The sequence below is a fragment of the Ambystoma mexicanum genome, chromosome 5q, assembly GCF_040938575.1.
Source record: "Ambystoma mexicanum isolate Mex_15411 chromosome 5q, UKY_AmexF1_1, whole genome shotgun sequence".
NCBI lineage: Eukaryota > Metazoa > Chordata > Amphibia > Caudata > Ambystomatidae > Ambystoma > Ambystoma mexicanum.
Genome location: NC_090933.1, coordinates 72,493,145 through 72,519,119, shown reverse-complemented (window position 1 = coordinate 72,519,119; position 25,975 = coordinate 72,493,145). Strand labels below are relative to the sequence as shown.

General features: G+C 46.4%; 1 protein-coding gene across 1 annotated transcript in view; it reads right to left on the bottom strand.

Annotated features, from left to right (window-relative positions):
* The window catches only part of ZNF830 (zinc finger protein 830), a 612,967-nt gene that overhangs the window by 175,600 nt on the left and 411,392 nt on the right, over positions 1–25,975 (bottom strand). Inside the window, exon 7 of the mRNA XM_069620545.1 lies at positions 10,009–10,072. Within this exon, the coding sequence (XP_069476646.1) occupies positions 10,009–10,072 (64 nt within the window). The remainder of the gene's footprint in view (positions 1–10,008; positions 10,073–25,975) is intronic.

Here is a 25,975-nt window from a genome sequence, read left to right as displayed (position 1 = left end):
TGTATTGTGTAATGGTTTGTTATAACCAAATCAAAAGAATGCAACAAATTTAAAAAAACACATTTAAAAAATAGAGGAAACCAGCAAAGCCTTGCCGCAATTTGTTGTGCGGGACAGACTGGCCTCCGCTGAGTAAGAGACTGTGCATCTGTTGAGAGGAAGAAGATGGCAGCGCCTGGAAATTGGAGATTATGACAGAGTACAATTGCAAACAGTTATTTCATGAAGAAACAGATGGCGGAATGAAGGACCAGAGAAAAATCAGATAGGCAGATCACCAGTTTTCACTCTTCCTTGCTATTTTAGGGTTTGATTTTATTTATGTACAGGAGGAACAATGCTCTTTTGATCACAAAAGAACGTATAATAGATAAGAAATCAGATTTAACAGGAAGAACTGAGCTTCTTACAATGGGGCGAGTTTGAGGGACTTTCGGACCAGGTTGTGGAGGGGTGTAAATGGAACAGTCGCCGGGGATAATAAATAAGTGCACATACATAGATTAAAGACAACCAACATTGGACCTTTTTAAGTGCAGGTAGGCGGTAAGGCCAGCTGTGCTATGGATGTGGCCATTATGGGTCAAGTGATAGAGTGGAGGAAGAGAAAGTGAGCGACAGAGGCAGGTTAGAGGTGAGGTAAAAATGTTAGCTAGCACCCAGATGAGAGGTAGGTTAAGAGGGTAACTGTTCGGAATCACTGTGATGTGCGGATGCGCAGGGTGCTTTGCACCAAAACCATTCCACCCGCACTAAAAACACAGAGAGAAAACAACACCAACTCCATACACACCATCTCATCTGTTACAAAGGAGAGCTCCGTTTTTGGCTCTTTACTTGTGTTAGGCAAAGTTTGAATGCAGTACCCTCTGGGAACACTACAAACAACTACGACTACAGGTATAGGCAACCCAACCTTTGGTATAAGCTTGAACTACACGGTGTTGGCAGAGTGTTGAGCAGCAAGGCTCATCTCAAGAGGGGAAATGTGAGCTGTAGTGGAGTTACACAAAGATTCACAGTTACAAGTATACAAATAAACTCTTACACTCAAGGTTTCTTGCATAAACAACAAATCATTTATTTATCAGTCAGTTATAAAGCCTTCTTCAGAAGGGAGCAATAGAATAGTAACACACAAATAAACTTCAATACTGTACACTTTGAGTTTCTGGATTAGACGAGGCCCTTTTGGGATGGCCCACAGACACAACCTACACCCACAAGTGACTTTAGTAACAAGGGTGCTGGGGACATTAATACCTTACTGTTAGCATACAGAATACTCTTTAAAAAGTAAGTTCTAACGCTCACCTGATTCCCACAGGGGCGTCGAGCGGAACTGGACTGCTAAGGTCTCCACCAGCGTTATTCGTAGTGCAGAGACGGCTGACTGGACCGGCCCTCCTAGCCTCGTCTGCTTGATTCGTAAAAGTAGTCTCCTAAAAGCAGGAGGGGAATTAGCCACCCAGAGGATGCAAGGAAACGCTTGTTTAATTTGTTCCCTCCAAGCACCCCGATATTCCCCTTTTGTTGTCTCACCTTATTGTTTGTAATGATGAGCTCTCCATCCTGCACCGAGCGCAGGGGCGCATAGAATCCCCGTTGCTTCGCTGGTTTGAAGATTTTGGGCGAGTTCCAGACGTGTTGGACTCCATGGTAAATGGCAAGGAGCCGCAAGTATAATGTCTATAGAGTTCAATTGTCTGTTATTCACTCGTTTTTATCCCTTTGTATTGCAGCTTAATCCGAGAAGAGTCACCTGAAGTGCTGCAGGTTGCGCATCGGTAAGAGTCTGTATTACCCAGCGTTGACCGGTAAAAGCGAAATAAATGTCTTTAACAAGTGTTCTTTCCTCCCACAGGTGCGGCGTTAAAGAGGTGGAACGCCGATGAGATGCCTAGGGGAGCGGTAACTCTGGTGACTATAATATGGTTGCTTTGATTGCCTTTGTTAGCACCCGGCTCACCTTGTTCTCTTTGTCCCTTCCAGGTTCCACGGATGCAGTGATGAAATGATGGCTGCAGCACTGAACCGTGGAGATGCAGACTGGTAAGTATGGCGCGGCGCGCCTGCTAGCGATGCAATGTTTTTATTTCCGACGTGTCTTTTCCAATTCTGAAGTGCGGCAAATTCGGGAATAGATGAAGATTAAAAGGTAAGTTCTTGTTCTAATTTCTCTTTCTTCTAGGATGGTGTCCAGGTTCGAGGCGGGCGTGGAAGAGGACTGGATGCTGCAGGCACGGTGAGCGTCACGTTGCTGAAGTGCAGAATAACACGAAGCATGGGCTGCTGTTCGGGCGTGGTTTAAATAGCCTGCAAAGTAATCCCAGGTAAGAAGTTCCACAGAACCACACCCGAATAAAAAAATAGTCCCTGTAATAAAATAGTCCCATCCAGGCCTCACGTGGGCTTTGATTCATTTGCAGCATGGTCTGCAGGAGGTAAGTAATGGCTATGAGCCTGGCGCCAGGACTGAACCCAGATAGCCCCCAGCCGGGGCTGCTGGGGTCTGCTCCCGAGGCTTCTGGGCTGGTTCCGGATAAGTAAAAGGCAAAAGTTATTAGAACACAAGAAATACAAATAGTCATAAGCAGGGCAAATACTTTCAGATAGCTCTGAGAAGAGTCATTCAATTCAATAGGCTAAGCCAAAGTCAACAGGCCAAAGTTTTTGTATAGGATGCAGCACTTCAGGTAAGCAAATGGAAAAGTCTTTGCACAAGTTCTTTGGAGTCTTTGGTAAAAAGAAGAATCAAATGTAGGGCCACAAGCCGATTGGACTTGTGAGTTGTAGAAGTTACAAGAACTTCCAAAGTAAGAGGTAAGTTCTCTTAGGCTAGTTTTACAGTGCCTTAGTAAAGAAGAAAAAGATGCAGCTGAAGACTTCTGTTCCTGTACAGCTCTGCAGATCTCACTGTTCCTGGGCCTCAGTCGTGCGGACAAGAGGGAAGATGTTGGGGGACTCCTGCAGTGTACTGGCACCGGCCAAGCTGGCAACCGGCAAACTTAACTTTCAGTGCCCGTTTCGTGTTTCAGCTCCTTGCAGTTCAGCAAATGGCAAAAAGCGCGGTTCCTGGCTGCCAAGGTGGACTTTCCTCACATTTGAGGTCCCGCACTTTACTGAGGGGGGGGGGGGGGGTGAGGGATCAGGCTTGGTCAGTCCTGCTTCGTGGGATTACGGAGGATCTTCCAAAAGCTTTAGGCCATCTTACAAGCAACACACACAATCTGGTGTCCCTCTCCCTGGCTCTACAGTTTCCTACAGCACTCTGAGGAAATGCAACCTGCTCCGAGATGGGTGCCCAGGTGGCTTACTTGGGAGTTGATTGGTCCTACCAACACAAAGGGAGAAGTCGTCCTTTGCAGGGCTTCTCTGTCGAAGCGAACTTGGCGATTCAGACCTGCAGCAGGGCTTCACCAGGCAAACCAACGGCCCAGGAGTTGCAGCAGCTGTCCTCTTCAAGCTCTTCTTCGGTTCCTTCCTCAAGTGGTCGACTCTGCCTTCCAAGCCAAGAGACTCGCCTTTTATTCAGTTCTCTCCCATTCATTCCAGTCTAGCTGCCACTCACCCAGCAGGGTGGCTGCCCTTGCTGGACAGCCAGCCAGCCAATCGTCACAGAGTGCATTTGGGTCTCCTAGGAGACTGAGCACAGGGAGTTTTGGGCACCTCCCTCACTTCCTGCCTACCCCAGACACTATGGAGCCAGAGGCGGGTTTCACTCCTGAAGTCCTCCATAGGCAAATGAACAGAGACCAAACCTGGTTTGGCGCACAGAGAAAAACTCGAGAAGGACCTTTCCACAAAGAAATGGCAAAAAAAGAAGATCGGGCCCGTTTTAACAAAGGAGGCTCAGGCGCCATCTTGAAAAACATGGCGCCCACAATTTAACGTAAACGGAGCTGCGAACAGTTTGCGGCCCGGGTAAATCATGATAGTTCATTGTAAAACCACTGCCACCAGCCATTCTGAGAGGAAAAGGTAACACGTGACTGTTACACGAGTAACTAGACATAGGGGATACTAAGTAACCCCTCCAGCACTCTATTGTAAGATAGGGTGTGCTGTGTCTATAAATTTACAGGGCTAAGTGAAGTCAATTTCACTCCACTGTTCTTGGAAACAGTAGTTGATCCCAGAGAAGGTATTTAAACCTTGGGAAATCTGAAAGCCTTCCCTGTGGCACTGCACTGAAGGTGCTTTGTGATATAATTGTAAACGATAATGCCTATGGAGTTGGTTCGACTCCATAACCAAAAGAAAAAACACAGAAAACACATTGAATTGAAAAGTTCAAAGTCCCAAAGTTTAGCAAAAGAGCTGGAGGGCTCTAAGGTGGGAGGAATTGGCAAATTTTTGAGAATTCTCCCTAACAACTTGTTGTCGTGGCGACGAGGGAAGCTCACTACATGTAACGCCAACAGAAGGCCGTTACGTGATACCAACACACGTGACAGTAGTAGAATAAAGCTGGCCCCCAGACCCACGGGCGGTGCTTCTGATTGAAGTGTTACGGACTACGGTCTTCGTGTTCTTGCATTCATTTTCTTGTTTCCTTGCGTCTTTTGACTCCTGCTTCGCTCCTGGATTTCCTGGTCTTGCCCCTTCTGTTCTGGTAACTTTTGTTTGCTTCGTGTATGTTACATGCAGTATTGGACCGCAAGCTTCCCGACCCATTTCTGTGCAAAGGACTGCCTTGCCTAACGTTACAATTCCCGTTGCTGACCGCCAAAAAACTGACCCTTATTTTCTACGGTACAGATTGCATTTGTTTTACGTTCCAAATACTTTCCACAGCCCGTATGTGAACCGACTCATTTCTGCTTTCTGGAGTGCCTTTGTCCCACGCTGCAATATTGTTTTCCTGCAGGCTGCCACTCTATTTCTGCTAACTGGACTGATTTTGTCCAACGCTGCCACTCCAACTCTACTCTCACAGCACTTCCAGTACTCCATAAGGAGTTGATATTCTGCCCTGATTTCCCTGTTGCCATCCTTCTGGACACGCAGTACTTCTCCATCAGCTGGCAAATTACTCGCTTGCCATTTATCTGGACACGCAGGACGACTCATCCATCGGCTAGCGAATACTCTGCATATCCTCTACTCCTTGGAACTGTTACAAGAGACTAGAAACACGTGCCGTGCTGTTGTCATAAGCGTCCTCATGCCGTCGGGGTAGGTTTTCTTATCCTGGGATAGTACTTCAAAGAACTGCCAGGCGTCCTTGTGCCGTCCGGTCAGGACCTGGAACTGCTGAAACTTGCATTACAGACTGACTTTTCCACCTCATTGGTAAGATCTTGGTTTATTTTATCAGTAGTTAGTATTTAGATCTTGTTCTATCTGTATATATTACAGGTAATTCTTGTGTTTGTTTGATCAGGTACATTACCTTGAACATTGAGGAACCTTGTCATTCATACCCACTCTCTGTCTTTTCCTGCTGACTATTCAGGTTTGTGCACTTACCCGAAATTGGGGCGTGTTTCTGGTTATATATCCTGGGTATTGATTTGTTCTCTTTTCATTTCTATAGTTGGCATGTCGTGGGTGTGTTTCTCCTCTTCCAACTATTGGATCTATCTGTCGGTCACATTCACACAGAGAGTTACAATTGTGCGAACAATTCTTCGGCAACGCCTGGGTTTCACAGTTCAGCGCTCCTGCCAAGCTAGTACTTGTACTGGCGGTAAATCCTAACAGAAACTCTGTGGTCAAGGAGGTAGGCTTTTAATTTGGTTTTGAACAAATCCATGTGGTCTGTTTCTTGAATGTCCGGGAGAAGAGAAATCCATGCAACTAGAGCAAGAAGAGATAAATAGCTGAAGCGAGAGGAAGCACAGGGAGGGGGAGGAGCCAAAAGGGTAGTTGAGGAGGCTGAGCAGAGATGAGAAGGCTTGTACAGTTGGATAGATACAGCAGAGCCTTACCGAGTTTTGAACCAGGAGAAGACATTTTAATCTGGCCCTGTTTTGAATCATCAGCAATCTAGCTTGGTGATGTTACGAGGGAGTAGGTGTAAAGTGAGGGCGTTCAAAGAGTCCTGGTAGTGAAGGGGCAACCAAAGAGGATGCTGGCACTGTAGTCCAGTTTAGAGAAGTCAAGAGTGATTAAGGGATACTTGGTGTTGAAAAGAAGGAGTTGCCAGATTTTCATACTATTTAGCAGGTTGGGTTGAGCTGCCGTTCCAGTTTTGGAGATGAAAGTAGAGATGGTTTGAGAAGGGTCATAGATGACTCCAGTGTTTCGAGCTGAAGAGTTGGGGAGTGTGTCAGGTGGGAACTGGATAGCCAGAGGAAGAGATGAGAGAGAGCATTTGGCAGGGAAAAAGAACACCTCTGTTTTGGTAGATCTTATCAGAGTGCAAAGCCATCCAATATTTAATAGAGACAGTTGGATATGTCGATATAGAGACCAGAGGAGAGTTCAGGAAAAGAGAAGATGATTTGGGCGCTGTTCGCAAAGAGATGGTACAAGAACCCAAAGGAGGAGATCAGTGCCCCAAGAGCAGAGGTCGAGAGTGCAAAGAAGAGCAGACCCAACACAAAGCCTTGTGGACCACGACCAGTTAGAGGAGTCAGCTGAGAGGTGTTGCTGCTCCAGGAGAACTAGAATTGGCGGGGTGCAAGGTAGGATTCAATCCAGGCAAGGGCTTGATCATGAATCCCAAGAAGAAAAGTATTAAGGAGATCACAGTGATTGACAGTGTCATAGGCAGCAGACATGCCAAACAGAATTAGGATAGGTTGTGGTGTGCTTAGCAGACGCAATTAAGTTGGACACATTCATGAGAGCAGTTTTCGGGGAGGGACAGGAGCGGAAACCTGCTTGTAGGCAGTTGCGAAGGTTGTGGATGTATAAGAAATTGGTAAAACGGTTTAACACAACCCCGTCGAGCACTTTAGAGTAGTGCAGAAGGAAAGTGGGTGAAAGTTAGCCAGTAGGTTTAGGTCAGCCCCTTGCTTTTTTTTGGGGGGGGGGGTGACCGCGGCTGTCTTGAAAACAGAGGGAAAGCAAGAGGGGTCAAAGGACGAGTTGAAGAGTTCGGTGCGGTGAGAGGCAACTAAAGGGGCAATAGGCTGGACTAGCTGAGGCGCAAGAGGGTCTAATGGGGCACAAGAGGGGTTGGTTAGCCTTCATCAGTAGAGATAGCACTTTGCCAATATTAGTGGGACTAAACCAGGAGATTGAGGCAGAGGATGATGGTAAAATATAGGAGGAGGGAGTGTGAGGAAGGTCAGGGGAGTCTCCCTAATTTTGGAAATGTTTTCAGCGAAGTATTCAGCTAGACCATTAACTGCAAGAATGGAGTTGATAGTAATAGACTCGGGAGGAGTGCGTTTAGGGTGCCCTGTAGCTGGCGAGGATAGTTGGAGCTTGAGTCAATGAGGGTTCGGTAGAATTCCTTTTTTGCACTATCAAGATTGGCAGAGTGTTCAGGGCAGAGAGGTAGAGTTGCAGGTCCTCATGAGAGTTAGTATGCCTCCATTTGCGCCGCAGCAGACGTAGGTCTGTGCAGAGAGAGTGTATGAATGGGGTGACAGAGGGCTGAGGATGCAGAGACTTAGGGGTGAAAGTAAGCAGTGGGAAGCTAATGAGTCCTATACTAGGGAATGAAGCTGGATAAGGCAGTGTTGGTGGAAGAGGCATTGGGTTCGAAGGAGGAGAGGGAGAACTGTAGGTTAGAGCGAAAGTGGGGGAAATGGCAGAAGGTTGAAATTTCCCTTTTAGTAATATGTTAAGCAAGTGGTTAGGAAAAGTCAGACGGTGAAAAGGAGAGGATGGTGGAAACAATTGAGTGATCAGATAAGGATGGTGTGACAGTAGTATTAGTGGCTGAGAGAGCGGTGGAGAGGAATAAGAGATCCAAAAAGTGACCCTCCTGTGTGGGTAGGTGGGTTATGGATAGAGTGGAAAGCGTGGTCACTAAGAAAAGACTCAAGTTCAGATTTCTGCAAAGTGGTTGGAGAGGGAAGGTTAAAGTCACCTAAGAGAATGAGGTGACTTTTAGTGGAAAGAGAATCAAGAAGTTGCCCAAGATCTTCAAAGAACGTTCCATTGATCTTTTCTTCATGCACATTATTTTATTTGGCATCACACATTCTGCTGCATATACATGTTTGATTGGATTTCACAGGACATGGCATGCTTCTTACCGGTCTCATGTGGCTCCTGCTACTACTTCTACTGCATGTTGCTATTTAGCTCAATGTATGATAAGCTGACATGCCAATTTATCTAACTGCACAATGGCTATTAGGAGAATGCCATGTAGTATTAATGGCAAACTCAGACTGTGACTGCATCAGAGTGAGCTGTACTCAATGGAGGAACAAGGGACTTCTGATCATGAGAGCGCCTCATACCTAGGAGTACAAGGCTTCTCCAACCACATACACCTGCCACACAGTCTATTCTGGTCATACAGGTTTAGCAGATCCCAAATTACTATTCCAGAGTTTGGCCCGGTAAATAATTGCAAGATAATCCCAGGTCGAAAGCCAGCATAATTTACCTGGGCGGCATGAGCACTTCTTGAGCCCACCATACAACCAACATTACCCGTTATCATCTACTTATTGAACTTTGAAGCTGCCTCACATATTGTGCACAGTTCCAAACATGCTTAGAATATACTGCCTTTCTGCAATTCAGACTCATGGTCCACATTAAAGGCCCACACACATTCGATCCATCACAGAAGATCCCTCTTCCCTCCTACCACCCAGTCCCACTGACTGTTGCTCTTACACTCACTTTATCATCCATGTATCTTCTCCCTACACCTTTTCCCTCTGCAGACTAAGGTCTGCAGACAATATTCAACTTCCAGACAACCCAGGTGCTCTCAGAATACTATTGAGGTGATTTTGCACAGTAAAAAAGCCTTGTAACAAAGCAATGCAACATACAAGCCATCATTTTACACTGGTAATCTGTGGATTGCTGGTACTTCATCTATAGTCTCTGGACAGTCTTTGTAAATCATTTTTTAAGTCTGTAACAGAAGATTGCTCTGGCTTCTGTTAAAACGTGCGTTTTTCTTATCTAATCAACCTCCCCATTATCTCATTCTCCTCCTCCGAAGGAGCCTCATTGCCCAGGGGTCAAACAAGTTGGGGCTTTTGCATAGTGCAAACAATATTTTTGATCCACATTTCTATATGTTTGGTAGAATGTCTGAAATGGTGTCATGTATAGTATTGATGTTTATTTCATCATGCTTTTTTAAAAATAGTCCATTTGTCTAATCACCAATTGTATAAACAGATTGAGTCTTCTCATACTGATATCTATTTTTGTAAACACTTATGTGTTTTTGAAAGGATTCTCCGTATTTGGTGACTAACCTATGGTAGTCAATCTGTGTAGGATTTGGTTTGTCTCCAGACTATGTGCACTATCTGTTATCACACTTCCTTTTACATGGGCTCTATGAGTATTAATATTGCAGATTCCAGAAACGACTTTGTTTAGCATGTTCTAGGCTCACAGTCTTTTTGTCCTGCTTTGATCTACACGCACTGGGAACAAGCAATAACGGAATCTCTGTTTCAGTATCTATTCGACAACACAAAACCAAACCGTAAAACTATACTTGTCCAGTGGTGTACAGTGTTGCTCTTTCCCTTTGATCCACTGGACCGGCTGGATCAATTATTCTGATCGTGTGCCCCTACAATTTCCAGGGTTCACCTGTGATGGCTGATCTGGGAATCGGTGCACCGCAGCATCCTTCGAATCTTCTGGCATGGCCTCGCTGCTGTTGGACCTTTTATTTGGTGATTGAACTGTGTAGGACCAGGACATCCTTCCAATGGTAGGAAGTGGGCAAGCTTGGTTGGTTATTTTCCACCCCCTTTCCTGCACTTTCAGCAAAAAGGACTCAATTGTGACCAAATTATAGTTTCATTTAAAAAGTGGAAACAAATAGAATATTTAACTTCTGGGGGAAAATATGTCACTAGTGAAGACAAGTAATGTATGAATATCCAACGGTCTTACCTTAGCATCCACTTCTGGATCATCAAAGAACCCCTCTGGTAGTGCCTCTGCTGTATTTTCTTTTCTGAAAATTCCAAAGTCAACAGTTACCTAGCCGAAGCACACACCAATAACTGAAAAAAGGCAATGCATTTGGCATTGCCTTTAATTAGCTGACTGCAGTAGTAGTAAATTGTTATTCAGAATATGACATGCATTACTCACCGTAATAGCATTTCTGATGATTGTATCTGTTTAGATTCACATGCTGTGCATATGGTCCGACATCCAGTGGTAACCGCAGAGTTTTGCATCTCGTCTTTCGGGGACCGAAAGGGGACGTCAGCATAGGCGTGTCTGTAACAATATCCCTATCGTGACGTGTAGTGTACCCAAAATCCCTCATGCGCAGAGGTCCCTCCTATTGTATTTTTTCTGCCATGAGGAATCCCAAGGCTATTGTGAGTGAGTACATAAAGAAAGTAGTAAGACGTTTATGTCCCTTCCACCCTGAGCGGGAAGGTAGCGAGGGCGCACGTGAATCTAAGCAGATACAATCATCAGAAATGCTATTACGGTGAGTAATGCATGTCTTCTGATGCTCGTTAATCTGCTTAGAATCACATGCTGTGCATAGACTAGCGAGCAGTACCTGGAGTTGGAGGTGGGTTGTGAGAAGGAACAGTAGAGAAAAGATTTCTTAGTACTGCTTGTCCCACCTGAGAATCAGACCTAGAATGGGCGTCTAGGCAATCGTGTTTTGTAAAGGTGTGTACAGAACTCCAGGTTGCCGCTTTGCAAATGGACTCTAGGGGAACATTTCCAATGAATGCTATGGAAGCCCCAGTGCCCTGAGTAGAGTGTGCTCTAGGCTCGAAGGGCAGTTCTCTCTTAGCAAGAGCGTAACAGTGTGATGCATTTGACAATCCACCTTGAGATAGCAGATTTAGAGACTTGATCCCCTTCTCTACCAGCTGCCACAAACAAAAAATTGGTTTGTTTTTCTTAGTGGTTTCGTTCTTTCCAGATAGAACATGACTGCCCTGCACCACACATCTAGTGTGTGTAGGCTTCTTTCGGCCATGCTAGTGGGATTCTGGAAAAGGGTAGGTAGTTTGATCGATTGGTTCACATGGAACTTCGAGATGAATATAGGCGCAAATCTGGGATGAGTGCGCAGACTACCTTATCCCTCTGGACTGTAACAAAAGGGTAGAGAACAGAAAGGGCCTGTAGTTCACGAACACTTCTAATAGAAGCGATAGCCACTAGGAAAGCCGTCTTGCAAGTAAGGTCTTTTAGATTTGCTTTATGCATTGGCTTAAAGGGAGAACCCATGAGTCTGGTTAAAACCACATTTAGATCCCATCCAGGAGCTGGGTGAGAAATGGGGGGATGAATACTCTTAACCCCTTCCATAAAAGCTTTAATGACCAGTATTTTCCACCACAACACCTTTTGTTGTGATGTGGTGTGGGCTGAAAGAGCAGCAAGATGAACTTTTAGGGAATTGAAGACCAACCCAGAGTCTAACAAATGGGTTAGGTACAGCACAATGTGTGTGGGTGAGCAATCGATGGGATTGACGCCCTTGGTATTACACCAGATGACAAACCGTTTCCATTTGCTGGAATAGCTATAGCGGGTGTTAGGTTTCCTAGCTTCCCTGAGAATGTCCATGCATCTCTGAGGGAGCTGAAGGTGTCCAAACTCTATGACCTCAGGAGCCAGGCTGCTAAATTCAGAGTGTGTGGGCATGGGTGTAGGGTCTCCCCCCCCTATCCTGAGACAACATGTTGTACGGGCACAGTAGTTTTACTGGTGGGGAGAGGGACATTTCCATTAGATGAGCAAACCAGGGTTGGCGGGCCCACATGGGGGCTACAATATCATGGTGACTGGTGCATCTTGTGCACTATCTTGTTGAGTAGGAGAGTCAGGGGGAAAAGCGTAGACAAATTTCCCTGACCATGTTTATCCAGAAACCGTTCCCCTTGGAGCGATTCTGGGGGTACCTGGAGGCGTAGTTTTGGCATTGGACGTTCTCCTGAGTTGCGAACAGGTTGATCTTTGAGAAGCCCCATTCTGCGAAGACGTTGGACATGATGTCTTCATGCAGCCGCCATTCGTATTCTATGGGCAGTGGGAAATCTCTGCTGAGCAGATCTGCCAGAAGATTGAGTTCTCCTGGAACGTGTTCGGACTACAGAAACATCTTGTGTTTGAGAGCCCACATCCAAATGTTTTGGGACAGCTTGTATAGCTCCGGAGAGTGTGTGCCCCCTTGTTTGTTCAGGTAATACATGGCTGTGGTGCTGTCTGTCAGAACCAGCACTGTCTTACCTTGTAGTTGCATTTGAAAGGCTTTCAATGCCTTGAACACCGCTAATAGCTCCAGTAGATTTATATGGTTGGATGCTACTTGTGGGGACCACACTCCATGTGCTGTCTGCTGAAGCAGGTGAACTCCCCACCCCGTGAGAGAGGCGTCTGTCGTGAGAGTGGCTTCCACTGCAGGGATGGTGAAGGTTTTTCCCTTCAAGAGGTTTTCCCTCGACCACCACTGCAGAGAGAGAACGAGGGCTGGCGAGACAACTACCAGATCTTCCCATTGTCCGCTGGCCTGACAGCACTGGCTGTTGAGCCACTCTTGCATGGGACGCATGCGCAGTCGCGCGTGGAGAACCAAGTATATACATGACGCCATCATACCTACCAAGCGCATGGCTTTGCGTACCGTCACCTCCCGACTGGCTACATATTGAGGGATCTGAAAAAGCATGTTCTGAACCCTCTCGTTGGACGGGAAGACGAGGCCGTCCTTCGTCCGGATTAGAGCCCCCAGAAATTGTTTTACTTGACTGGGGCCTAGACTGGATTTTCTTTCTCGTTAATGGAGAATCCTAGACCTAACAGAAGGTTTACGGTCTTCTGGGTGTTCAAAAAGCATGTGTCATAAGAGTCCCCCGTTATAAGCCAGTCGTCGAGGTAAGGGTAAACCGGGACGGACATTTGCACAGATGTGCTGCCGCTACTGCCAGGACCTTTGTAAACACCCTTGGCGCCAAGGCGATGCCGAAGGGGAGCACTTTGAATTGGTAATGCCCGTCCTCAAATCATGAAACTTAGATATTTGCTGTGTGCTGGCAACATTGAAATATGAAAGTATGCATCTTTCATGTCCAATGTTGCCACGTGGTCCCCCTGTTTCAACAGTGGGATCATTTCCTGTAGCATTACCATACGAAACTTTTAAGGTTTTATAAACTTGTTTGCTGGGCGCAGGTCTAGAACAGGGTGCATGCTGAGGTCCTTTTTGGGTAAAAGGAAATACACTAAATAAATACCCTTGTTTACCTGAAGAATAGGGACGCTTCTATGGCGGCCATTCCCAGCAGCGCTTCCACCTCTTGATTCAGGATCTGCAGATGGTCTGTTGAAAGGCGCTGTGGGCATGGCGTTCTGAACTGTGGTGGTCGGGCAAATTCCATGCAATACCGGTGGGCGACCGTCTTTATAACCCACTGGTCTGAGTTTATCCCCTCCCATGCCGTGAGGAAAGATGTTAAATGCCCCCCGACCGGGGTGACATGGGAGGGGACTTGGATCTGTTGGTAATTTCTGACCAGAGGCCATGGCTCCTCTGGGATTGGGGCCCTCTACCTCGTCACTGACCCTAGGCGGGTAGTTGGCAGGGCTTCCTGATGTTTTTCCAGAGTTATAGTTTCCCGTGCTGTAGTTTTTCTGACTTGCACGGGACTGCCCTCGAAAGGATCGACGAGAACCACTTCCCCTTTGGGGGGGAAGGTTTCTGAGTTATTTGTTGCAAGGACTTGAGTGTCTCATGCTCTTTCTTGGCCGTCTCCTGGGCATCGTCGACCAATTTACCCGAAGAGATTGGTTTCTTCTATGGGTTTGTTGATGAGAGGTCTGTGTTTCAGGCTTGAACCCCTGAGTTGCGAAGCCAAGCATGCTGCTTGAGTAGAGAGCCCTGGGCCAGAGACCTGCATGCTCTCTCAGCAGTGTCGAGTGTTCTTGATTATATTCCTATTTACCTGCCTGCCCTCGGCCACGACGGTGAGAAGCCCGGACCTAGCGGGTTCGGGAACCTCTTGGAGACCTTGTACAAGGTTCCATTATGCGTCTGCATAACTGGCCAGCAGCGTGGTTTTATTCGCTATGCATGTGGTGTATGCAGCTGCTGAGGAAACCCGCTTACCTAGGGCGTATAACCTTTTGGATTCCTTATCTGGAGGTGCCTCCCCCATAGCAAGGGGTACCCCTTCCGGTTTCCAGGTGGTAGTGACTACCAAGGAGTCGGGGGTGGCGTGGCCTTTAATATATTGAGGGTCCGGTGGAGCTGGCCAAAATAGTTTTTCAACTATTGGGTTCACTGCCTGGGTTCCAGCTGGTGTGACCACGGAGGGGGCCAATCTTCTTAACAGAAATTAGGAGGGGAATGACTTGGCTGGAGGGGGGGGGTGTCTCCTTGAGAATGTCCTCCACAAAGTCTTGCTCGTGTACCGCCTCCTAATTAGTGATCTGCTGCTTTCCTTAAAATGGCATTGAAGGCCATTTGGTCATCTACAGGCGAGGCTTGGCACGCCGGGGTGGATGGAGGAGAATCCAGGCATAGCAAATCAGTGTCCTGATCTTGTGTGGGGAGCGTCCATGGCTCCGTTTCCACTTGCTTGGTTTCCTCCCGGTTATCCATGGCATCCGCCTGGTCCTCAGGGTAGTCCTGCAGGAAGGAAGGGTCTTCTTCGCTGTAGATGTCCTGTTAAGTGTGCATCTGGACCACATCTTCATGATGGACAGAAGTCGAGGGCTGAGAGTCAAGATTTTCTTAGAAACGTGAAGCTGATCTTAAGGGAGGGTCTTCACGAGATCTCTTAGGGAAAGGCTGCTCAGAAAACAAGACAATCCTTTCAAGATGATCCATGCACCCTTCAAATTTCTCCCTTGTCCACTTATTGATTGATTGATTGATTGATTGATTATTTGTATAGCGCCTATGCACAATGTTCTTGAAAGCGCTTCAAGGAGTGAGGGAACATGGGAAAATACAGTTACATTCTTACAGGTCCTTGAAACAAATCAGAATGTGAGAAATAACTATCAAATCATAACAGATAGTACAAGTGCATGGAACAATAAGGGAGAGGAGAGGAAAGGAAAAAAGGAGAACAATACAAGCAGTAACATTACTATGCCTGACGACAATTGTTGCAGTGCAAGAGTGACAAGAGAAGGGTTGGTGGGGACAGGGGAGAAGGGAAGAGGAGAGGAACAAAACAATAGGCTATCTTAAAGGGTCAGCAACTGACCACAATAGTGCTGGGGAAGGAGTGGGGGAGCGGGGAGACAAGGAAGAAAGGGGGGGGACAGACAAGCTTTTATCAGAGGTCAAGGGACAGTGATAAGAGTAAGTGCCAAGATAAAAGGTGTAAGAGGGAAAGGGCGAGAAGGCTGTAGGAGGCAGGCGGCTACAATTAATATGCCGGACGGCAATTGGGGTAGTGCCCAACTTACACAGGACAGGGGAGGGGAGGGAAAGGAAGGAAGGCGGGGGAAGAACCTTGTTTTCTGCCCTTTGGCATAGAAATGTGTCTCCAAGGGTGTTGGACAGAGCCTCCTGACTATCCTCGTAAAATTCACGAGAATTGGGGCACCATGGTGTGTCTTTAGACTTGTCCGCGGCCTGCCCCATTCGTTTCGACGGTGTAGGAACGAGCCCAACTGCTGAAGTAATTCTCGCGATACGGTCTTCGATCTCTGCCGAATCGGCGTGAGTTAACGGGTTCGAAGACCTAGCAGTAGATTTTTCGCCTGGAGGCCTAGTAGTAGGTTTTGGGCCTACCGGGCCTTTAGGGACCGTCGGAGTTACGAATTACCGTGCTTTGACGTGTAAACCCGATTTAGGGGTAGTGCCCTTGTTTTTGGAGTGCCCAGTCGCAAGGCGCTGCTGCGGATGCGGGGAAGGCTGCTGATCTACCCGATCAGAGGAAACCGCTCACATTTTTCGACTGCCCTGTTGGCGTTGTCACCTTTTTCAACGGAACCGCCAAAATCGGTGGTGGTGTTGTGTGCTTACTGTGTTGTGGTTTTTGTACGCCCCTATCGCCGGGTGTTGTCCTTGAAGCGAGATTTGTGCCAGGCCTTAAGGGGTCCTGGACGGGCGTGGCAGACCTAGAAGTGTCCGGCTCAAGGTCTATAACATCTAATACAGATATTTGGTCATCAGAGGTGCCCCCGTCACTTTCAGCGGGTGTGGCGGTGGGGGAAGAGGGCTCAGCCCACGACATACCGTACGCGGCCCAACGCTTTACAAAGCGCTCCGTAAGGGTCTTAGGCCGAAGGATCTTACAAGCCGCACACCGCTTCTCATTGTGATCCAAGGGGAGACAAGAATTATACGTTCTGTGCTAGTCTTTCCATGGGTATCTGACCCTACACTTAGGGCAGAACCTAAATGGAGACCTTTCCATAGTGAAAGGTATAAACAAAGATGACCAGAACTAGAGGGTAAAGAGGGGGAAAGAGGAAAGACATAACGAAAGATATGGCCACCCCAACCCTACTCTCCCTACTGTGTAGGCCGGCCAGAGGGCCCAGCCACGTTGATGCCTCAGCCGCCGGATCTTAAGCGCCAAAATCCACCGATGTAGAAACTTTCCGCAGTCTTCGTTGAAGTTCTTAATCGCTGTCGAAGTGACTTAAGGGGGAATAACCGACAAAGTCGGTATAAGAAACAATGTCTCATGTAAGAGCACCACTATAGGGCGATCAGTTATCTGGGTGGACAAAAACAATCTGAGGGACCTCGGCACTTGAGGGATTTTGGGTACACTACGCGTCACGATAGGGATAGTGTTACAGGCACGCCTATGTTGACGTCCCCTTTCGGTCCCCGAAAGAAGAGATGTAATACTCTGCGGTTACCAGTGGATGTCGGACCATATGCAAAGCATGTGATTCTAAGCAGATTAACAAGCATCAGAAATAAAAATTCCGTAAGGGAAAAAAATTCCATATGCATAAAACAGTAAAACATATATGAAAATAATGTGAAGGCTCCAATACGAATGTACACAGTAAAAATACTGGTCAAAACATCAATGACAGTCAATAGATACATTTTAATAAAAAATATAAACAGTGCTTACTCGACCACGGAGAGCCTATGCTATTTAATCTTCACTAAAGCTGGGATGAAATGTTTCAGAGACCGGTATACTCTCAAATCATTCGCCAGCAACAGGTAATAGACAACTCAACACAGTTTAAAACCAAGAACATTTTTAACTGGGATTTTCCCAGCGCGGGTGGTCATACCAATGGCAAAAGAACAGAACATGCATATTGATCTGTAGTGAGATAGCGCACTTGCCAGAGGGTTTCTTGAGGCTTTTCCAATGCATTCTGTTAGCTGCGAAGGCAAGCTGATGATTAAATCGTAATGTTATTAGCTTCCCTGCCACTTTTTTGTAGACACAAAATAGATCAAATTAATTGATAAAGTTTAAATGCATGAATGGCAAGCATACTCTAACCCTATTTTGACGTCCTCATTTAGTTCTGCCTGGACTCCCACACTACTTTGTAATTTTGTAAACCTTGGGGGTTCACCCCCAGTAAAACAGGGTAATCCAGATGTGGACCTCTTGCTCACTGCGCCTCAGAGAGGCCCAGCTTCACCTCACTGAGGAGGCCCAAGACGGCCCGAAACACGTGTCTAGGGTTGCTGATGGTACTCTTGTTCAGAGGAGATTTGACCAGCATTTTGGTGCTGGATTGCACTTATGTGGGACAGAGACCGATATGCAAATGGATATTTCTTTTCTGTGTAGGGTGCAGTGAGCTAAAACATGGATGTACACCCTCCTGAGTGGAAGAAATGCCATAGATCAGGGTATTCGACCCATGTTCGTTCTCAGTAGAGGGGCTCCCACACTGCTTTGCCATCTAGATTTTACCCTATTCGCTAAGTGGAGTAGGTCTGTTGAGATAATTTTATTTAGGACAGCCTTGTCATTCGTATACATCGAGAACCATAAAGAAATGGGGGAAATTTGCAGTTGATCAGTTAGTGGTATAATGGCGCTGTAACAATATAAAAGCTCTGTGGTCACTCTCGGGGAGACACCTTGTAGTGAGGGCACCAGGCTCCAACTACAGATCTACAAGGAAGATTCTGCAACTAATGCGCACTGTGTGCGCAGGCTACGGCGTGGATCGCTGAGCTCAACAAGAAATAAACCAAAACACAAAAGCACAGGCCTGCCCGTATATGATAAATGCGAGAGCTAAAACGTACCTGCAGAATTTTCAGTGAGAACACTGGCACACTTGTTCTCGACAATACCACTACCATATCCCATCTTGGAGGACAGGCATTTTGAAATCTCTGCCCTGTGGTCTTGGGTAAAGGCTGAAGTAGATTACCAGAACAAGCACAACACCTGAAAACAAGTACTAACTGCTAGGAAGGTTTTTCTACTCGTCACTCCCACTGGTGTGGGGTTTTGAAAGACCAACCTGTAGTGGATCTGCAGTGTTACAGTGTTACTACCAAGTTTGACCAAACTCTAAAAAGGCAAACTTAACGGAGCACTAAGTCTTCAACTCTTAGAAGTGGAGGACACTGGTATAAGGTACAGATCACTTACAAATGAAACCAAGTGAAGCATTGTCCACACAATCTATACTGAAAGATATATATGGTATTTATTGAACAATGTCCATTAAAGTTAAGTGCTACTATCAGTTAAGTAATCGCTATACATATACGTTAGGTAGATGTTCATTTTTATTTGAAATCCCCTTCAACTGCGAGTCCCCCAGTACATTTTGCTAGACTACTGGATTTTTGGTCTGTTCTCCTGAGTGAGTGGGAACCTTTTTCCACACTCATTCCTTGACCCTTACTTTTGAGACCATTTTGTATGCCTTTTTTATACATTATTCTTTGAGCAATGCTTTCCGCCAAGTTTTGTGACATCTGTCATTGACATGACTCTCTGTGCAGTGTTGGCTGGGAGCCTGGGTTTCCCCTTTTATTTTGTTATTTTCCTTGTGAGATCAACCCACCCCCACCTTATGTGAAGTACAGAAGGGTGACACTATCCCCTTTCTCACTGCTCCTGTAACAAGCTAATCTGAGTGGCTGCTGGCAGTGGTTTTATCCTTCCTACGTTGTGCAATTTTTACTCCCAGTCTGCATTCGGAGCCCAGAAGGGTCACCATTGACCCAACATGGTGACACTTCTTTTTTCGCCAATTCAAGATGGCTTGGTTCCTTCTTGGTCCTTCTACAGTGCAGGCTTGGGGAGGACCTGGTTTGTCTTGGGTCTTTGGTGGGATCCCTTTGTGAAGCACACCAAGGGCCAGTTTTAATAGTCATTCCATCGACATCCAAAGCATCTAATGCCATACCATCTAAAAAAAAGTATCTAAAAAAAAAAAAAAAAAAAAAAAAAAAAAAGCATCTAATGCATTTTTTTTTCTTTTTTTTATGGGCCTCCTCCCCAACCCCCCTTTTTTAACCTTTAAAACCCATTTTTATTATTAGCTGCTTTTTTTTTTTTAGATGGTTTGGCTGTTGATGCTTTGGTTGTCAATGCAATGACCGGATACCAGGGGCCAGTATGTCCGAGGATAGGAAGCAGGGGGGGACTCTGAAAATCTGTTCTTGGTCTTCTGCTGTGCCTGCCTGGAACCAGTTCCAACTGGGGGGCTGGCTGTCCTTAAAGGGCAGCCACCACCTAGAGTTTGAATGGTGCATGGGTGCTGATTGGCTGGGTTCCTGCATTAAAGGCATGGATCCTCAGGCTAAGGCTGATCACAAGCGGACCACTGTAACTGAAGAAACTATATGAGGAAGAAGAGGAGAGACGCCCGCAGCTCCTTCCAGACGGCCAGAGACGCCTTCTCTGTAACAGCTGCTGTGCCACGTCCCCTTCCAAACATCAGGAAAACTCTGAAGAGGACGACTCTTCCTTAGATGGTGGGACCAAATCAGTCTTGAGACGACCTGCATTTCGAGCCTAACAATGAGCTGTGACCTTCACAGGCTGCAAACCGCCAATACCCAGGGACCTGCAGCCATTGTGCAGAACATCACCTTCTGGAGATCGAATCCTCCCAAAAGTTTGGTGCACTCCTAAATCTCCAGGCAAGATTCCACTCCTTGAAGTCCCCTCACTAGAGTGCTGGACTGAGAAAGCGAGACACATCAACAAGGCGGTAAATGTTCTTGACCGGTGCTTTGGAAAAAGTGGCAAAATCACAGAACCCTAAATAATCCTTTGCAGAGAGCCTCTTCACTCAACTGCTGCTGCGAGATCCATTCCAGTGTCCCTACCACTCATCTGTCTGACCAAGAATCAAGTGACCAGGTCTGCTGCATCTTGGAGGGGTTGTGCTGCATCCTCTTTTTCACCTCTAAATGTGAGACTCTTAGTTGAACTTACCTAGAATTGATTTGCAGCTCCTGTGTTGCTGGAGTGCTGGTTCGTGTGCTTGGGAGTTCGCCCATGCCCAATGCCTGTGTGCCTTCAGGGAGCCTTCTCTGAAGTCCCTGATCCTTTTCCCAAAAAAGAGCGTTACTTACTTGCTACTGAAGACTTCCCCTGGAACATTTGATTTCTACAGCTTGTGCCTTACCAGTTTTGCCCTCCAATCCGACTGAAACACTAATAACTAGATAGGGACAGACTTCGAAAGTGCTAGGCCTCTGTGAAATAATTACAAGTATTTAAATGCTTTATGTTGCCCTTTCTCCCTCCAAAGATAAGCCTGGCTGGTCAGCCATTGCTACCAACATGTGTGTGTGGCTCAGGCCTCAACTACGAGTTGGAACCCTGTGTCCCAAGAGTGAGTCTTCTAAAGTCCTACATAAGGTGGACGTTTGTAAAACTCCCTAACAATATATAATATAAGGCAGCGGTCACCACCCTATAGTTTAGTTAATATATAACCAATTTGCATTGACTGATCCCACAATTCTGTTGCCAATAGGGTTTGACTCAGGGCTTATTTGGATGACATTTCGAACAAAAAAGACTGCCTACAAGGACCCCTCCAAACTGTAAATTCAGTGGCAAGCTTGTTAAACTGTTGGAAATGTATTCATAAAACAAAAGAAAGGCTATTTTAAAGCTTTGTCCCTTAGAGAAAAAGGTGCTTCCATTGAACATGTGTATCGTGAAAACCGCTGGACGGAGTTTCATCAAATTAGAAACAACTTGAGCAGAAAGCACTGTAAATGTTCCTTTTGTTGGTTTGGCGTAAAACCATGTAGTAGTTTTGAAATACTTAGATGGAGAATGGGGGTACAACCTGTCCCAAAAACCTTTAATATATCCATGGTGCACTGCAGCAGCGAGGCTTTCAGAAATCTAAGAACACCGTTTTTTCCTTGATGCAAGCGTTTCCTGCAGTTATCCGAAAAAAAGTGCTAAAAATTATATTTGGAGGAGTGAAAAGGGTGGTTTGGTAGATTTAGGGGTAGGCTGGGGAGCGAGTTTGTTCCTTACCGTTTTTGACTTACCCATGGAATCTGGCAAGATTCCCACAGAGATGTTACAAGACTCGAAAAGAATACGTGTCACACAAACCAGTGAGAGAAAGAAGTTAATAAAGGGTCAGGGAGGATTTACAAAAGCAGGGACCTAGAAAGGAGGGGGCATATGGAGAGTTGAAGTGGGGATGGGAAGACTTAAATTGTCTAGCGTTTTCTCATTTTCATAGCGATCTGAAAATAATGCATTACCATGGGGAATGATTATTTGTATTGGTTACTGCAGTAATACGAAGTAGCACAGGTTGTCTGCATACGTTGCCAGCGGAAACAACATCAGAAATTAAAGGAGCGAGAGAGGTATGGGTCATAGGCCAAGGCTGGTGGAATCCGGTTATAGGGCATGGTCGATAGGCCGAGCGCTCTTAATTTTGGGGCAACTGCCTGTGTCCAAAGCCAAAGGCCATGGCTGGTGGGATGTGGTTAGTAACTGGGGTGGAGTGGCAAAATTAGCCTCACCATGAGCCAGGGCCATGGCCTCTGTCTTTTAAAAAAATTGGGGCAAAATGGACAGCCTTGGCTGGTTAGCTTCCAGGTGGGGCGGAGGGAATCAGCCTTGGTTGTAGGCCAGGGCCATGGGCCTCTGTCTTTTTTAATAACTGGGGCACCAGAGATATTCACCACAGCCTTGGCTGGTTAACTAAGGGGAGAAGGGAGGGGGGGGAGATACCGGCTTTAGCTGTTGGCCTGGTCCATGGGCCCCGGTCTTAGTAATCAGTGCACCATGGACAGTGGCCATGGCCGGAGAGAGCATTGCATAGCATAACAGAACCCTTGAAATTCAGAGAAATAAATGTAGTTAATACAGAATTCAAATAAACTGATCTATCACAATAAAACCCATGAAATTCAGTGGGTGTGGGAAGTCATCTGAACTCAAAGTCCCTGTAACCCCCTCCCACCCGTTACTCAGTACATGAGCAATAAGAGCCATCACAGCAGGGTTTAACAGTAAGATAAAAGAAATGACCTCACACAGCATCTATTGGTGTGGGGGAGAGGTGGTACTCAAGTTAAGATGGGCGTCCCTTCCCATACCCACTGAATTTCATCAGTTTCATTGAGATGAATCATATCTAAACTCTGTATAAATGAACGTTTTTTTCACTGATATCTGCTCTTGCTGAGGGATATTAAGCAGAAATGGCACGGGCAGGAGCAGAGTGTGGCCTGTCTGGGTTGTGGAGGTGTGAAGGAAAACTTTTTACATTTTGTTTTGTTCTAGGTATGAGATTAGAAAACAAATTATTATCCCACTCCTAACAGAAGCGAATTTCACTCAGTGTCGTCGGACACTTTTGTTCTTGTTGCGTGCAGAACCCTTAACTGTTGCCTGGGGCATGTCAGAATATCTGAGGAAGGCATGGAATAGAAGGAAGCACATTGTGACCATTTTAATATAAACTGCCTCCTCTTTAAAGTTAATGTAGTTAATTTTAGTACTGAGATGAAAGTAATTGCCCCCCCCACCTGGTGAATGATAAGTCTGTTGTGACAACCGCCTCGTGAAAGGGTTTTCCCTTTAACAGGTTCTCCTTTGTCCACCAGCGCACAGCTTGTACTAGGGTTGGCGACGATTATGAGTTTGTCCCACTGACCGCTTGCCTGAGACCACTGTTTTGCCAACCACTCCTGCATTGGGCGAATGTGCAATCGTGCGTGTGGGACCAGGTAAATGCATAATGCCATCATCCCGAGCAGGAGCATTGCTTTGCGTACGGTTATCTGGCGACTGGCAAGATACAAAGGTATTTGCAGCAGCATGTTTTGTACTCTTTCGTTTGATGGAAAAACTAGACCCTCTTCTGTCTTTATGACAGCTCCTAGGAACTGTTTGGTCTTGTTTGGTACAAGGCTTGACTTTTTCTCTTTGATAGATAACCCCAATTGAAAAAGTAAATTGATTGTTCTTTGGGTATTTTATGAAATAAAGTGGTATCGTACACAAACAACCTGAGCCAGCAGGTAAGTTTACTGTATGTTTATTCGGTATGATAGTGGCCAGGAAACACTGGCACGTCCCTTAGCACCACCTTACACTCTTCAACTGCAGCTCTTGGAACCCTGGTTCAGATCACAACACCACAAGCACTCTACACTGAAATCACAACGTTCCAGAGAGTCAGTGACATCACCAGCAAGCCAACCCTAGATTACAACACTTTTTCTTGCAAATTTGGGTGTTCTCCCCTGTGATCAGCCAGTCTTCCGGGATTGACTCCCTGCATAGATGCCTCACCACCACCAGTACCATGCTAAATACCCTAAGAGCATAGGCTATGCCGAAAGGTTGCACCTTGAATTGGTAGTGCTTGTTTGCTATTTTTAAACGCAGGAATCTTCTGTGCGCTGGGAACATTGAAATAAGAAAGTATGCATCTTCCATACCTAAGGGTAGGCATGTAATCCTCCCCAGTTTAGCAATGGGATTCCTTCCTGTAGCGTTGTCATGCATATTTTCTGTGGCTTGACATAGGTGTTTGCAGGGCGCAGGTCTAAGGGCACATTGTGAGGATTTTTTTGGCACAAGGAACTATATTGAATAAATACCCTTGCTTACCTGGTTTGCCCGGATGATTTCTACGGCGTTCTTTAAGAGCAGCGCGGTCACCTCTTCCAACAGGATACGCTGTTCTTCCTCAGAGGCGTTCCTTTGTCTTGGTGGATGGTTGGTTGGTTGCTTTATCAGTTCTATGCAATAACCGCCCACCAGGGTCAAAGGTGATTCCATCCCATAGGTGGGTAAAATATGAAATGCAGCCTCCTACTCGAGTCACATGGGAGAAAACCTGTAGCGGGTGGTCATTGGGGGTGTTGAGCCGCTGGAGGAGGAGGAGGAGGACCTACCCCTAATGCGAGACCTTCTTTGGTCTCTTTGAAACCCTGTTGAGGACTGTCCCTGAGATGAACCCCAGGACAAGCTTTGACCCTGATTGCAACAAGATGCTCGTTGAGAGTTTTGCCCTCTAAAACGGCGAAAATGATAGCCCCCCCCTTTGTCCGGAGGGTTTATTGGTGAGCTGCCCCAATGATTTTAGGGTGTCGTAGTCTTCTTTCACGCTCTTTAGACCGTCTTCCACCACTTTACCAAACAACAAGTTGGCCTCTATGGGTATATTAAGAAGGGTAGCCTGAATCTCAAGCTTGAAGCCAGACTGGCGTAGCCACGTGTGGCTTTTGATCAACATGCCCTCTCCTATTATTCTTCCTGCATCGTCTGCTGCATCCAAGTTGTTCTTTAGGATGCAGTTTTCTATTTGTGTACTCTATGCAAAGGAGAGCGAGAGTTGTGTTTTAAGGGGCTCAGGAACGAACGCTATTTGCTCGGCCATCTCATCCCACTTGTGACAGTTGTAACTAGCTAATACATTTGTGCTTTTAGCAATTCTAGTCTGGTAAGCTGCCGAAGAGGCTACTTTTCTTCCAAAAGTGTAAATCCTTTTATTCTCCTTATAAGGGGGGGGGCTTTTGAAGAGGTCAGAGGTGTTCCTGCTATCTTTCAAGTAGTTGTCACCACTAAGGAGTCAGGGTTTTAACGGTCCACTGAAGTAAAGGGGGTCTGAGGGTGCCGGCTGGAATACTTTTTCAATGCGCGGTTTGACTGGCTGTGTTAAATTAAGAGACATTAGAGAGGGTTGGATATGTCTCGGTACTGATTGACGTAGGGGACAAATGGGGTGGCTGACTTCTTATCCCCTAGTATGTCCTCAACAAAGTCCTTGTGTATCGATTTGAAATGCTCTGCCACCTTTAGGAGCAGGCCACTATACTGTATTTGGTTATCGACTGGTGAGTCCGCCACCGTTGGGTCTGAGTGATCTGGCGACTGGATGATGTAGACAACTTCGTCATCATGATAAAATTGGTCACCATCACCCAAGTCCCCTCGGTTGTCTGGGTCTGTGTAAGTTCCAGGGTCCTGGGAGTCTTGCATGGTGTAATAATAAGAATGCTGACCTAAATCCTGCTACGCGGTGGAAACCTGGGAGAGGTCTGTGCGGGCTGGAAGGCTGGGTAACTGCTGTAGTAGTTACTGGCCAGCTATGTGGGCCACCCTGAAGGTTTTACAAGACCTCACGGTGGTCATCTAAGGAATTAGCTAGGGGGGACATACATCTCACAACCTTTTCAATCTGTTCTGCTGCCATTGAGATGAACTTGGGATTACTGGGGGGGAACAGAGGCAGGGGGGTGGGTGTTGGTTCTGATACAGGTGGTCTTTTACGGTGCATAGGCCCCAAAATGGTGCCCTCTCCCTGGGTCATAGTCCCACAAATAGAGCCCTCTACCTGCGTTTTAGAAGACTTATGATTTTTTGACGTCCGACTTTTTAACAGAGTGTCTGGGACGTCTCTTTGAATGAGCTTGCTTATCTTCGAGCTCGGTGTAGTCTTCGAAGAGGCCTTC